The following is a 16,248-nucleotide window of genomic DNA, read 5'->3' as shown; positions in this document are numbered from 1 at the left end:
CCCGATCCAATGCTTTTAAGAAATTATGATTCCAAATACTTCTTTCTTAAAAAATAGAAATTCATTCAAAGTTACATGATGATTATAATGTTATACAAATTAGCAGACAATTGGATTCTCAATTTCATATTTTCCATTTCACTAATAATTTCCTGTTGCTTATGGAAAATAATATTTCAAAAGGTATTACATATATTTGTAAAGCAGAGGAAGAAAAGAAATACAACATGCAAGTGCATGAAAGGTAGCTTTTCATTTAGTATTTCCAACCTTCCCCTTAATTAAATTTCGATTTTGAGGCTTGAGAACATTTGAATCCACCAGCCTGTTGCTATGGCCACAGCTCAAAATACTATACCTAGTCCTTCCCATGGGGTCAGAGTACTACAGAAACTCATAGCCTAGATCCTTGTCCCAGATAAGGAAGGAGCCTTAAAGGAAAAATCGGAAACACACGGTGATTTGCTTTTCCATCTTTAGACTCTGGCCAGGAGTGGGTATACAGCTACAATTCTAATTTAGACTGTCCTACCTAGCTGGGACAAAACACAAGATACTGAGCTTTGTGGCTACCAGGGGCCTACTTAGATGTGTGTGAGTGGCTTTGTGTTGTGGGTGATGGGGAGCCGAATAGTGATGGTGATATGTGCATGAAGTATTTTTAATTTTTTTTCATGTAGAGGTCATTTGATTCTCCCAAAGCCATGCAGTTGCTGGAACTGTCATGGTCCAAAGAGAAAGACCAAATAAAAACGTACTGGCTAGTTAGATCTTCAGATAGAGGCTACTTACTTCCTTCTCTCCCCCTTTCCAACAGCATCCTTCAGGCATTCTAGGACAGACCAGTGAGATTCAGAGGAAGTTCTTACCAGAAAGCTGACTGAAATGGAAATGTCAGTGGACCTAGATGCTGAACACCAAGGCTGAGTGCTACTTCTGCTCTTCCGCTAACCACGCAACTTTGATACGTTAACGGAGCAGTCTAAAGGGTGGAGTGAAACTCTACAAACAGAGGAGGAAGTGGGCTAGAGATGTCTATTTGCTGTTGGTTCTGTGCAATCTGCTCTGGAGGCAATATATTTGATGGTGTATGGATTCAAATTCAGAAATGAGAGTACAGTCAGAAACTATTCAAAATATTACAGCAGAAGGAGTGGTTGAAAGGTAGTTCCTTGAAATAACGATCTTTGTAGAACACAACTCTGGTCAAATCACTCCCCTGATAAAAATCCTCCAGTGGCTCTCCAAGTATAAGAATCCAGCTTTGCATTCTCAACCCCAGGTGGTAGACTTTCTCAATCTCCTCTAGGCTTCTCTCTTTGTAGCTTGTTTCCTGTCACTCTGCAGTCTTAAGAGCTGCCACACAGGCTATTCGAAATTCCCTGGGGGTCCCATTTTCCTCTCATACCTCCTCTATAGAGACACAAACCACTGTGAAGAGTTGCAAAAGCAATGGGGAGCAATTTTTCTTAATTTGTATATCAAAAATATTGGTGAATGGAATACATAATTCTTCATATCACAATTTGATTCCTTCTCTCTATTGAATCATCTGCCCCTGGGGCTATATAACAACGTTAATTCCATTACTGCCTCACACAGTAATCATGGACACTGTAAAGGCTAATGTTTGTTATTTCTAAGAGATTCCAGGCCACACACTGCTACAAATAAAACCTTAAAGTCTTTGATCAAAGGTACGCAAATAGCATTTGAAAGAATATTCCATCACTGTTTCGTGATAACTGTAAGAGGAACTTACTACCAGAAAAAATTGTTTAATTTCTTACAAAAAGAACAATAGCAAGGAGGGCTGTGGAACTGTGTACAGAATGAAAAGGCTATTGCTTACATGGCCATAGGTCCAGTAGGAGCTCTGACATCTGTTTGAAACCCCTGAACAGAAACACTCGTCACAACCTTTATGATTATCCTCTTGCAAGTTGAAGAAGCCGGATTTACAGCGACTGCAGTCCCCACCTTCAACATTCTCCTATAAATAGAAACACAGGTGCCCTTCAAGATTAAGGACTGTCTTTATTTAGTTCCGTTTAGGGAAGATACACTGTGTATTTTTCATTTTACCTCTCAACCGAATTTAAAGTATAATGATATTTTAAAAAATCTACTCAAAAGCTCCTTATTAAGCTATATCTTTTCAAACCACACTGATGGGAAGGGATACTGGATACTAATCTGTTGTAGTAAAAGCTCCAATTTTGTTCTTCACGTATGTCAAGAGTGTGGAGTAAATACCACGATAAATACAAACAGCAAGCCATACTGACTAAAATGGAGTCAGTCTGGTTCACCATTCTCTGTTGTTGAACTACTTCTGCTTAGAACACATGATATATGATAAAATTAGAGAATTAAACTAATGGATGTATGACAGACTGTTGATATTATACAGATGGCAAAACCCTTTCTACGTTACATAGTAAAAATTCATATATTTGAGGCAAGCATAAGAACCTGGCAAGGAGAGAAACTGGGGTGAATGGCCATAGATTCCCTTGATGGGACTAAGCAGAAAAAGAGGAAAGGTTTGCTTGGTTAATTTTCACAGTGTTTCCCTTAATGCATTGGAGTAGCCAGTTAATCATATAGTAATATTGTGGGAAAAAATGAATCTCGTTCAGTGACTGCTCAGATTGGTATCAATTCTAGTCCCAATATCCTGAAAAATTTTTTGTGTATAGATGGACCTCTCTACTGTGGACTCGGGCCAGAGAAAGCTGATTATCTGATGAAAAACGGGGAAAGCTATAATTTCTCAATTAAAAGAACAGTTAATCTTGACTAATAACTTCTAAATAAAGGCTCCTTACTTTCTAAGAAACAAATTCTCAGTATCCTTTACACCTGCATTGGCTCCATATCTTTCCTCTTCTTGAATTCCCTCATTACCTTAATTCTGAAGCTTCTTCTCCTTAGAGGTCTTCTCTCTCAACTGTGTTCCCATAGCCCTTTATACACTGCTCTATGATAACCACCAAAAAAGCATAGCTATATCTTCCAGGATTGTTCACTTCAGTTGTATACCATAATCTATTCAGAGGTAGAAACCTTATCCTACTAATTTTTATAGTATCAGAAAATGGTACAACATGGAGCACTAACTAAATAAAATTTTATTAAACTTAAATGAATCTCTTGGTGGTTGTGTTTTTCATTCACACAAGGTGCTATGCATATAGTAGATGTTTAATAAAATTATTTTTGAATAAACCCAAATTTGGCAGAAGATAGGGTTGATAAAATCTGAAAACATAGGAGAAAAAATAGAAGAGAGGACAAGAAAGAGTGTGAAAAAAGTGAACTTTGTAAGAATAAACAAATAAAGTGGTTCTCCTTGTATCCAAGAGAACAATGCATTTGAAAGTCACTTTTTGACTGTTAATTTTTATGACCCACTTGGGACCACAATCACTTCTATATTCCTGGGAACCTAAACAAAGGGGTGTCTCATGGCCTGTGTTTACATGTCAAATTTCAACGTCTTGATATATACACAAATTGAAATCATTGCTACTGACATTCTTTCCAGTTTTTACTACTAAGGTAGATTTCAGATATTTTGAGATAATAAATGTCAGCAAAACTAATCAAACGAATTTCAGACCTGTGGTGACAAATAAGTCCCCAAAGCCCTGAAGCTGGGAGACTCTTCAGAAGAGTACACAGGCAGGAAAGATGAAATATCACTATAATTATAATTTAGCTTATCCCATTGAGGACACAGTGCAGCTGTTCTGTGCACTGTGTTCTCGTGCACTTGGTCTAATCTACTTTCGTTTACTCTAATTTGAAAGCTTGTACAACTACTTCTCTGAGATTCAGACTGAGTTCAACAATTTGAAATTTTCAGACATTAGTTACATATTCCTGATTTCTATTTAACCTGGTAAAATAACCTTGAAAAATATGATTAAATAGTTTCAATATTAATTTATGAATAACCAGAAGCAACACATTAGAGTAGGGATTCTAGAGACTATAAAGATGGATAGGTCAAGGTATCTGTCTTTATTTATTTTAATATGCAATTTATTGCCAAACTGGTTTCCATATAACACCCAGTGTTCCTTCCAACAGGTGCCCTCCTCAATGCCCATCACCCACCCTCCCCTCCCTCCCACCCCCCATCAACCCTCAGTTTATTCTCAGTTTTTAAGAGTCTCTTATGGTTTGGCTCCTGCCCTCTCTCTTTTTTTTTCCCCAATGTATGTGTCTTTAAAGGCCAACATCTAGAGCTGAGTAAAATGATACATTTACAATCCACCAGAAAGCAAGGCAGAATAGGATCATGCAACTCATTAATCAATTAAATTATGGGAACACAGAAGGAGGGACTAATTGTGCTATGAAGGCTTGAGGACGCTTTGTGGCAGGAGTGAAATTTGACCTGAATTTTGAAGCATGGTTTAAAAATTCAACCTATTGGAGGAGATAAAATGAGAGACCCATGTTAGCAATGATATTGGAAACAATAAATAATTCAAAGAGTAGAAGTTTCATTCATCATTTATGCTTTCAGAACAAACATACTGGGGGTGCCTGGGTGGTTCAGTCGGTTAAGCCTCTGACTGTGGCTCGGGTCATGATTTCACAATTCTTGAGATCAAGCCCCACATCAGGTTCTGTTTGTGCTCACAGCTCAGAGCCTAGAGCCTACTTCAGATTCTGTGTCTCTGCCTCTCTACCCCTCCCCCACTCGCACTCTGTCTCTCTCAAAAATAAACATAAAAAAATACTGAATATTTCTGGATGCAAAGCACTGGTTGGGGACTTGGCTTCCAGTGTCCCTGCCTGCATATAATGAACTTTTAAGGCTACTCCTGAAGAGATAGGGATCTTTTCCCTTAGGAATTAAGTTATTCAGCAGGAGGTAAATTACCAGAACTACACCTGAGGCACTTAAGTTGGCAAGAACCGGCAAAATGGCTATGAAATGGGAAACACTGGTACAAAGAACTCTCTCATGGTGCAGTAAAGGGTTAATTCAACACATTTGGAGTGCTCAAACCCTGAAGATACTGAACTGAAAAGACTGTCCCTTGACCAGCTCCTGGGAGACAACCTATAAGCCCTTGTAATATTCTGTGTGATAAAAATAGCTTTGTATACCCGGGACCAGGGGTCACACCAGATAATTTATGCTAACAATTGATTCATGGTGAATGTCTTCTGTTGTTTGCCTGGAACCCTGCACCACATTTATTAGCTCACAATGCAATTTATGGTGAATGCCTAGTTTTGTCCACCAGACGCCATGAGCTACACTGTATCTCTAGGAGTACTGGAGACTGGTCAGTCATATGAGTGCTCCATTATCTGTGTAATTGACCTCCCAATAAAAACCCTGAACAGGAAGACTTGGGTGAGTTTCCTTGGTTGGGAATACTTCCTAAGTGTTGTCGTACATTGTTGCTGGGAGAAATACTCTCTGTATGATGCAACTGGGAAGAATAACTAGAAATTTGCACTTGGTGACTTCTAGACTCTTCCCTATACTCCTTTGTCCTTGCTGATTTTAATCAATATTCTTTTATTGTAAAAAACCATTACCACGAGTGTAACAACTTTTCAGAATCCTGTGAGTCCTTCTAGTGAATCATTGAAAATGAGTGTGGTCTTGGGAAGCCCCAACACACTGTGGTAAAAAATAATAGGGTGATTATACCTGTAAAAACACGTTACCCAAAGTAATAGTTTCTTTTGTTTATTGTGACAAATCTTCAAGCCAAAATATTTTAGACCTTTTTACAGGCCCTCAAGCTAATCCTATTCTATACCCTCATGCTCACTTCAACCCTCTTCACAAGTAATTATCCATTTCTATAAGATTTGAATAGACCTTTTTTACGATTGCACAGCATGTCAGCTTATTGCCACAACTTTAAGTTTCTAGACTCCTACTTGTTTAGTCTTGAGTCTACACCATATTTTTTTCTTTAGTGAGTGATAGCTCCTATTCAGATGGAGCTTGATTCATTCGATTGAAAAGTGCTTGGTTCTGAATGTTCTCAGGTTCTTCAACAGATAAATATTAAGCCAAAAGGAAATAGTAAATATGGTGAATATAGTACCTACTTATATATGTGTTCTCATGGTCTAATTAAAAGGGCGTTTTGAGGCTGGCAGGAAGACGAAGTATTGGTGACAAAATATTTTTAGATCATCAGAACTCTGCTTTCAGGTCATGTCTCAACTTGTATAGAATTAATTAGGTTCTACTTCCTTTTTCCTCTTCCAATCTCCCTTGAGAGAGTATATCTAAGTAATGTCTTATTTAAGGATTGTGTTTCCAAAGTTTTCTTTAAAACAACATAAGCTTCAAAACAGTGGATACTAGAAGAAATCACAATTTGATATTTAATATATTTTAAAGGGGCACAATTCCAACACAAAGGTATAGTGTTACAGGACTTATATTGAACCTTTCATAGAGACAAGTTCCCCGCCTTCTGGTAGCGTGCTAACATATACAGTCTTGACCGCTTGGGTCTCAATTCTTTTTATGGGTTCCCAGGTACATAATTGCTTTTTCAAAACTTCTTTGTTATTCATCAACAATGCCATCCATGAAGCAGCCCTGATTGTAGTCTTGATTCATTTTTGGAAGATTCTTTTGATATGAATGGTCCAGGACTTACATTTTTGATTCTCAGATTGAGAGTGAGTCATTTGCTTTATGGGTAAATTCCTTGAGCAATTTAATTCACTATGGTGTCAATGTCACATTATTAAAACCTCTATCCATTATTTCTCACTATTCCTTTATTTGCTATTATTACTCACTCATTATCAAATCATAGGTGAGCTAGTGCATATAAAGCATTATATGAGAAGCCAGAGGAAATAGAAAAATGCCTTCAGGAGAATTATAGCAAAGGAAGTAAGAGTAAGGGGAAACATGTTGACTACAAGGTAGAAGGAAGTCCCTTCCCTAAAAGGGTTACTGAGTATTTGCCCTGAGTCAGACACTGGACTCATCACTACAGTCCTCTATGCCTCTGAAGTAAAAATGAGACAGGTGTGAAAGAAATTGATCTTCAATATCTAATGATGGTGAGTTTGCAACTTCCAGCCTAAATGCTCTTTTAGTCATTATGAGATTTCTCTCCCCTTTAGCTATTATTCTATCACTTCTTTGTACTAATCAACTTCGAAAAGAGTTAACATATAATTTCATAAAATTTTTAAAGGTTGTTCTGTTCAAACAAAAGGGAGGCTAATCTATCCTTTCTCAGCATTCATTCAAACGGACAGCTCTTGTCAATCCAGTAAATGTATAATATATTATTTATTTAGAGTCAAATTTATTGATCATTTTTACATCTAAACCTATGACACAGTTAATTTCCAGAATGCTCCAGACTTCCATCCTAGAGATTAATGTTCCCTTATATCACCATATTGTCTTAAAACCAAATATTCTACTTTCTTGCTTTCTAAACCATTATTCTAATTGGTTATATTAAAATAATTAAATAACAACTAATAATAGTCAATTATTTTTCCATGATAAATAATTAATCCATATAATAGTTTTATCCTCTTTATATGGTGATAATAAAAAAAAAGTGCAATTTCACTTTAGACCAGTGGTTCTCAACCTAGATTTTATTATCAAGCCCCTAAGGAGCATCTTTCATTATTTTTTTTTTTTTCATAATCATCCCTACCATGAAATCTTAAGTCCACAGATATACTCTATGTACAAATACACTGTATGAATATGTTTGCCGTATACATAAAATGAAAATGGTACTTCAACCCCTCTTAGAGCCAATTTTCATCGCTTTAGGGAGAAAAGTGTGCTTTAGACACATATTTCTACAGAATATATTTAGCCGAGTATATAATTAGATATGTTGTGGCCATCCTACAAAATATTCATAAATAACTGCCCTTTTTCCTTTGGTACTCTTTTCCTCTGAAAACATAGTTGAATTAGTAAAACCTTATAAGGTTCTTTTTTCTTAAAGTCAGATACTGTTGGGTTGACACCAATTTTCTTTTTGCTAGAGTTTCCTCAACACAGCGTCTCTCTAGAGAAATGGAGTCACAATCGCTTCCCTGCCTCCATTCTCATGAAGCCACCTTCTTATAAATTAGGTACAACTTCAGCAGTACATGTTTAACTGTGATTGTTAGTCAACTGGGAATTCTATTGACAAAGTTACCAAGAGGATCTCCAGTGACTATTTAAGTTATGTTTTGTGATAATTGCTTCAGGAATGTTGCAGTCATGCTTGTTTTGGGGGGGTGTTTGTAGTCAATTACAGATTTTCCTCTGTTTTGCCCTTCATTCTAATGCATCCTAGTATTTAGAGAAGTTAACAAAAGAAGGATAATTAGCTAATCAGCACTATTTGTTGAGTGCTTACTCTTTAAGTACATTGTTCTGTGGCTAATAAATAGTGGGTAGGTTAGGGAGACAGAGAAAAGAAAAAAAATCATTCTCACTTTTCACAAGTTCAGCTTTTAATATCACAAAATTGATTAACATAATTTTTTTTAACTGTGGCTGTTGTAAGAGACAAATTTCTGTATGAGCTTTTTATGCTAAAAAATTTACATCTGTAGTTTAGATTCAGGATCAAATATATAAATTGAAAGCCTTTTGTAGAAATGCCCAGGGTTCAAGCCTAACAAGTTAATGAGGTGATCATTTCTGTATAGAAATGGAAAAAAGCAATATACAAAACCATTAAAAATCTTAGCACACACCACGAAAATCCAATTAGAGGAAAAGAATGAAAACTTACCTCTACTTGTAAAAAGAAATACAAATAAACAGAAAAAGTAATGAGTAGGTATTTATGATGATCCCTTATACTTGCACAAGGCTTCACTGCTATAATTTCACCGACTGAGAGCTAGGTAAGAAGGATTTAATATCATCATTTTCTAGATTAAGAAATATGAATCAGCCAATTTAAGTGATTTTCAAATCTTCACAATTGTTTAGTTTCCTTTCTACCTTCTTTTTTATGTATGAGTCACTGTCAGCTTATTGAATGATGAAGAAAATATATAACAGATGTGAGATATTAAATAGATTGCAAGTTGTGAAGATATCATAAAGGAAAGACAAAGATGTTACAAGTGATTGTGGCAGAAGCATGATATCTATGGGAGATCTAGGGTCCCAGCTTTGCTAAGAAAGGGAAGCGAGCCTTGAAAATTGCCTAGTTAAGCCAAGGGATGGGCCAGGTGTGAGGTTTTCCCACCCATCTAAATAGACTCTGAAATTCCAGAGTTAGGAAGAGCTTGGTGCCTCAAAGAATGTAAGCAAGGCTGGGAGACAGTGACTGAAGCTCAAGAAAATTCTGGGAAGAGAGCCCAAGGTCAGATCACAAAAGCTTTTGGGCCAGTAAGGACTTAACTGAAAATGCAATAAAAACCCAAAGCAAAGCACAATGAAATACACACTTTGATATCTAATCTTTTACTTCACTACTTATCTTTCTATTATAAGACTTTGATAAAAATAAAAGGACATGTTCCAACCTAGATCAAGGTCAGTTTATATTATGTATCAGAGTCTGAAATCCAACTGACTTTGATAACATGACACCAAACTTCAAAAGAGCCAATTTCTAGCCTGTGGTACTTAAAATAAATACAAAAGTCGAAGAGCATTTACATTCAAGTGACTGATATATCTGAGAATGCTTGCCTCTTTTAATGCACAAGAAGATAGAGAAATTTCAAAAATTTTAATAATGCATAAAAATTAGTAGCTATTTTCATGTCTTGAGCTAGCATTGTTTTCCTATTTTGAAATATAATGAGGATGGTATTCATTAATATCATTGTCTAAGCAAGAATATAACAGAAAATCTATGTGTAAAATTGATAGTAGTTGATATATATTAAAATTTTAATTTACCTCTTTTCTAATTAGATTTTATTTTCTTTTGCTTAAAGAAATTTTAAATTATGAATTATTTTAAAGCACCAGAAAAGTATGTATGACAACCAGAGGTTAAAAATATTAACATTTTTTTCATGTATGCTTCAGATATATTTTTAAAGAAATACTTAGGCACATTTGAATCTCACTTCATTTCTGTCCTGTTCCCTTTCCATTTTCTCTAGAGTTAACTACTCTTCTGAAATTTATATTTGTGTGTTTTCACTCAACATAAAATTGTTTTACGTCTTACAACTTTACACAAATGATAACATGATGATATTAGTTTTCTTCACTTTATCCGAAGTTTCCGAAATTAATCAATGTTTAGACATGTGAACCTATTTCACTCACTTGAACTGTTTCTTGTGTCAGATTTTATGAATATATTACACTTCATTTTTCTTACTAATTTGTGGATATTTAGATTTTTTCTAATTTTTATTTGTATTTATTAAATTTATTATTTATTAAATTCATTTTTTACTTATTTAAAAATTTTTTAAAAATTAAATGTTTATTTATTTTTGAGAGAGAGTGAGACAGTGTGAGCAGGGGAGGGGCAGAAAGAGAGGGAGACACAGAATCCGAAGCAGGCTCCAGGCTCTGAGCTGTCAGTACAGAGCCCAACGCAGGGCTTGAACTCACGAACTGTGAGATCATGACCTGAGCCAAAGTTGGATGCTTAACTGACTGAGTCACCCAGGCACCCCATAATTTTTATTATAACAAGGAGGTATATGTTGAACATCTTTCATTTGCTTCTTTCTACAAATTGTACACGTTTCTTTAGCATGAATGTCTACAGTGGAGTTGGTGACTGACAGGACTTCATTATCTTAACAATACTAGATGCCCTATTGCCTTCCTAAGGTTGTAGTACTAATTTCCCCAAATGACAGCAGTAGTAAACATTTCCATTTCTACAGATTTTCACCAGGATTGGATAGTATTAGCTACCTCCCCATTTAAAATTTTATCTTAAAAAAAATTAAATAAAGATTTAATCTTATGTTCTTTGATAATCTCCTTAAAAAGTATTTCCATTTTAAATACGTATTTCTAGGTATCATATAGGTTTTGCTGCTTTTCTAAATATTTTCATTACATTTTATATTTAGTTATCACTGATATATAGAAATGCTATTGTGTTTTATAGGTTGATTCTTGCATTCTGCAAGCCAGTAGAACTCTCTTCTGGGTTGAATATTCTTCTTTCTATAGTATATGCATCATTGAGCAGTTTTTTCCAATGAAGCTGGGCTGTGAATGGTAAACACAAGCAATAATCTGATATTTGTCTCTAGCATATAGGATAGATACATATTTGTCTCTAGTACATATGATATGTATGATAAAAATATAGGATATCTAATATATTTAACACTTTTTTGCTCAATCTTGACCAGTGGGCAGGTTTTTTACTAGGAGCTTTGGTGGTGAATTTCTTTTTTATATTCTTCAAACAGAAAATGTATAATTTTCTTTAACTCTTGACAATTCTTCTCTCCATAATGTCTTGGATGTTCTTTCTCCCTATTTCATCTAATAATCTCTTCTGTGGTGATTGCTGCTAAACTTAGGTTGAATTTTATCCTTCCATTAGCCATGCCACTTAGGATCTCATATTTTTATTTCTTTACCTCTCTATGTCAATTTATAGGTACTTTCCTCAGGTCTGGATTTCTAATTCTTTATTAAGCAGTTTCTAAACCTTTGCTCAGCCCATTCACTGAATTTTAAATTTCAACAATATGCAACTTTTTTATTTCTAGAAGTAAATATTGACTTCTTTTCCAAAGCTGCTTATTCTTTTATGTTAATATAGTGGCCTATTTTGTATTGTTTTTTTTCCTATTCTTTTTTATTGTTTTATGTTTGAATCATATTTTTATGATTATGTATTTTCCACATATTTTTATGATTTTTATCAGATAAAAATCATGATAAAAATCATAAAAATATGCTCATATATTCTTATGTTTATACATTCTTTCAGATTATCTGATTCTTTCTAGTTCTTAGTGTACAAACATTCCAACTTTTGTGGCTTCTGATTTCATTTTGTAGTTATTTTCCTTTTGTGCAGTACACGCTTTTATGGTGAGCTCAATATCAGCTGAGGCTATACTCGCTTTCCTATGAGGATACCACTCACCTGACTTGTTGAAAATTTTTAGAATAAAGGGAGAATAAAACTGACCCTGTTCCCATGAAAGACACAGGTTTAGGTGTTTGATTCCTCACCGCACACTAATTTTTCTTTACCTAGAGCCCCAAAGGAAAAAGAAAGTGACCATTGCCACTTCCAGCTTGCAGGTGGAATTTTCTAGTGCCTATTTCACTGTCAGGGGACAATTCCAGAGTCCAAGCTTAAGTGAATTCTGTTTTAATTTCTCTCTGTGATTCCAAATCCTAATGTCAATTCCCAGAGAGGCCATTCAAACTCCAAACTTTAACCCGCATTTTTGGATTAAGACCTTCCTTGCTCAGCTTTGCTTGGGTTTATGCTTAACTTAGATTTCCCTTTAAAAGGGGAGCTTTCCCTCCCTTTAACTTAGAATTCCTAACATCAAGGGCTTTCCCTCTCTTTCCTGAATCAACATGATTACAAATTTATTTTCTTTGTTTCATCCAACATACTTATATTTAAAGTGCCAGAAGTGGTGCCCATTTTTCTCAGTATGATATTTTACCAGAGTGCTAACAATTTCAAAGTTATAATAGAAATAGGGGAGCCTGGGTGGCTTAGTCAGTTAAGCATCTGACTCTCTATTAAGATTCAGGTCATGATCTCACAGTTGTGAGATCAAGCCCCGTGTCTGGCTCTGTGCTGACAGTGCAGAGCCTGCTTGGGATTCTCTCTGTCCCTTTCTCTCTGCCCCTCCCCCACTCACTGTCTCTCTCAAAAATAAATAAACTTAAAAAATAGAAGTTTTAAAAGTTATAATAGAAATATATTTAGACTTAAGACCTTATAACAAAGTGCTTTCTTAAAAGATCTACCTACTTCACTAAGTATGATACTTTTTCCTAATAAAAATTATGAAAAACTATTACATGTAATAGTGTAACGGAATAAATGTGCATATGTTTACTGGTTAATATGCATTTTGGAAATGAGCCCTTACATAGATCTCTTTCTAATTCTATTTGAATTTAAGTCTCCAGTATCTTAGCTGCTCAATAAAGTACTATTTGTTAAATGCCACTTTGATTGATCCATGTTGTTTTAATCAACTGACACACCTATATCAAATCATTTTTATGTAAAACAGAACGAGCTACCACATTTCCTTCTACATTAACAAATATCTGTTCACTATTTAAATTATATGTATATCTTATTGGAACACTGGGTATTTATTATTTTTATAAACAAGGGGCTATAGGTAATTAATTATAGCACACTACATGCATACATATTATGATATGATTCATTTTCTATATGCGTATAATTAGTGATTTTTTTAATTATGTAGATACCTATTAAAACCTGTTTTTTGCAAGTTTTTACCCTAAAAAATTTAGTTTATAAGAGCTTATAATCATCCATTTGAAGTACCACACAGTTGAAAGGCAACTCGTGTAATGATGCTATTCACTTAATTGTTCATTCGCTTATGTTTTCTTAATTGCTATATATAGTGGTTGGTTTTTTTTTTTAATTTCTTTTTTAACGTTTTATTTATTTTTGAGACAGGGAGAGACAGAGCACGAACACGGTCAGAGAGAGGGAGCCACAGAATCTGAAACAGGCTCCAGGCTCAGCTGTCAGCACAGAGCCCGACGTGGGGCTCGAACTCCCATACCGCGAGATCATGACCTGAGCCGAAGTCAGCCACTTAACCGACTGAGCCACCCAGGCGCCCCAGTAGTTGTTTTTTTTTTTTAATGTTTTTTTTTGTTTTTTGTTTTTTTTGAGAGAGAGAGATAGAGAGGACAGGGGAGGGTAGAGAGGGGTGGAGAGAGAGAGAGTTAGGGAGACAGAGGATCTGCAGCGGGATCTGAGCTGACAGCAGAAGAGCCCAATACGGAGCTTGAACTCAAAAACTGTGAGTTCATGACTTGAGTCAAAGTCAGGACAATTAACAGACTGAGCCACCCAGGTGCTCCTATTGTTGTATTTTAATGTCTGTGTAAAGCTTCCAGTGTCTCTGTAGGAGGCATTTTTCTTAACTAGGATTGTAATCGCTCTACAAGACAGGCAGGCAGAGGGCAGGCAGAGGGCAGGCAGAGGGCCCCCAGCAGCTCCGGGGGCTCTCTGGAGTTCTGCATCCCTCACTCACTCGTTACTCTCTCCTTGCAAACACCAGGCATCTATGGTGTGTGTATGCAGGGTGGGTGTATGAAAGCATTCCCTTTCTCTTTTTCCAGTTTGATTTCCTATATCCTAGAGACTCAGGAGGTTTCACTCCCATTTTAAACTCAGCTTTGCCTGTCCTGCATTTGAACAAGTGATAAAAATTAGAGATCTTTGTGGAGTTTTGTGAAAGAAATAAAATTTCTTAATTTTGGTAAATGTTAGAGAAAATGAACTAAGCCCTTAGGTTTGCCCATAAAGACACACAGGATGAAAAGGGAGGTATCCTTAAACAAGGGATCGCTGATGGACTGCTACATGGTATTGGTCTATACTAATTTGTCATTTCAAATAATACTGGAATAAAATGTACTGTATCTAGAAAATTTACTATGTTCCAGTACAAGACAACTTTTACCATAGATTATGGACTTCCTACCAATTTACACAGACAGGAGTTTTACTGTCTAAGTAGTCAAGAAAGGCACCTAAATTACCGATGATGTATACCAATTATGCAACTATTATAATATTTAGCTTATTTCAAACATTATTGTCCCAATAAATATGCATGTCACATTAATATTAATATTTACTTCTTGTGTTATACTTTACATTTTTTTTAATGTTTTTGTTTATTTTTAAGAGAGAGAGAGAAAGAGACAGAGTGCGAGCGGGAGAGGGACAGAGAGAGGCAGGCAAAGAATCTGAAGCAGGCTCCAGGCTCCGAGCTGTCAGCACAGAGCCCAATGTGGAGCTCGAACCCAAGAACTGTGAGATCATCACCTGAACGAAGTTACATGCTTAACCAGCTGAGCGAACCAGGCACCCCTTGTGTTATACTTTAATGTTTGCATGCACATGCACACATACAACAAACGTAAGCATATAATTTATAGCTTCCTAGGTAAGACTAATGAATGAATAAAAATTCTTCATAAAGTTCCAACCATGATTGAGAACAACAAAAAAAAATGAGTAACATTCATTTTTATATCAGTATGACATTCTAACGTTTTCAATGGATTTTTCATTCTCTAAACTAATGTAGATAACATTGTTTAATTCCAGTGTTTTGGAACTGATTGCTATAGCTAAAGGAAATCAATTCTATCATTTTAGACTTGTGCATGTCTCCATTTCCTCTATGTGTATAAGCTGTAGCTGTAATGTATCCCTTGGCATTAACATGATGAGCTATTAGGCTGGGGGTATGTACAACAAATAAAGTCATATTTCTGAAAGTACTCTTGGGAGGAAATACTGAGGCTTTAATCAATTCCACTATGGCTTCTTACATTTTTGCTAATAAAACAGAAGAATCTGAATATGGTATTTGCTGACAATCTGGGTTTAAACTTCAGAAGATTACTCAAAAGTCTGGAATACAACCTTGGACGAATTATTTTCAAAATTAAATACAAAGCTATGGTATATTTGAATATACAGTAGTTTTTCAGGCTTGCTATTTGTTGTGCTGTCTATTTTTAAGTCAAAAGACTAGATGGGTAATGGGAGAAAAGTGGTTTTGCTATAAAATGTCACCTATTCTTAAGGTGACCTGGCCTTCATGTGTTTGTAGGTTTTTAGACAAATGGGAGGTGCCTTGCAGCAGTGAACCTGGTTGTAAAGACACACGAGTGCCAAATATAAAGTAGTGGAGGTTTACAGGAGAAGTTGTTACAATTTGCTTAATGCCAACAGACACAGAAGAACAGAGAAACAAAGGAAAGTGACCTTCTGTCTTGACAGTGGACATTACCAGAATGTATAACGCACCTTGCAGTTACAGGGTCCAAAACAAGGGTCCTCATTTGCGCTCCCTGCGCCACTGCAGTTACAGGGTTTGCAGTCTGGGTAGCCAGTGTAGCCCCTGGCACATCGATCACAACTCACGCCTCTGAAGCCAGGTTTGCAAGGACAAGACCCAGGTGCCAGACCTAAGGGAAGATAAGGCACATATAAACACTTCAAAAACAAATACATAATCTTGTTCCTGAGGTTTTAATTATAGTAA

General features: G+C 35.8%; 1 protein-coding gene across 8 annotated transcripts in view; it reads right to left on the bottom strand.

Annotated features, from left to right (window-relative positions):
- The window catches only part of LAMA2 (laminin subunit alpha 2), a 614,828-nt gene that overhangs the window by 337,438 nt on the left and 261,142 nt on the right, over nucleotides 1-16,248 (bottom strand). For all 8 annotated transcript variants that reach the window (XM_045499528.1, XM_045499531.1, XM_045499530.1 and 5 more), the window contains exons 10-11: nucleotides 16,011-16,171; nucleotides 1,853-1,993 (exon numbers count right to left, since the gene is read on the bottom strand). In XM_045499528.1, coding sequence (XP_045355484.1) covers nucleotides 1,853-1,993; nucleotides 16,011-16,171 — 302 coding nt within the window. The remainder of the gene's footprint in view (nucleotides 1-1,852; nucleotides 1,994-16,010; nucleotides 16,172-16,248) is intronic.

This window comes from Leopardus geoffroyi, chromosome B2, assembly GCF_018350155.1.
Source record: "Leopardus geoffroyi isolate Oge1 chromosome B2, O.geoffroyi_Oge1_pat1.0, whole genome shotgun sequence".
NCBI classification, from domain to species: Eukaryota; Metazoa; Chordata; class Mammalia; order Carnivora; family Felidae; genus Leopardus; species Leopardus geoffroyi.
Note: the sequence above shows the minus strand (reverse complement) of the source record. Positions and strands in the feature narration are given on the sequence as shown.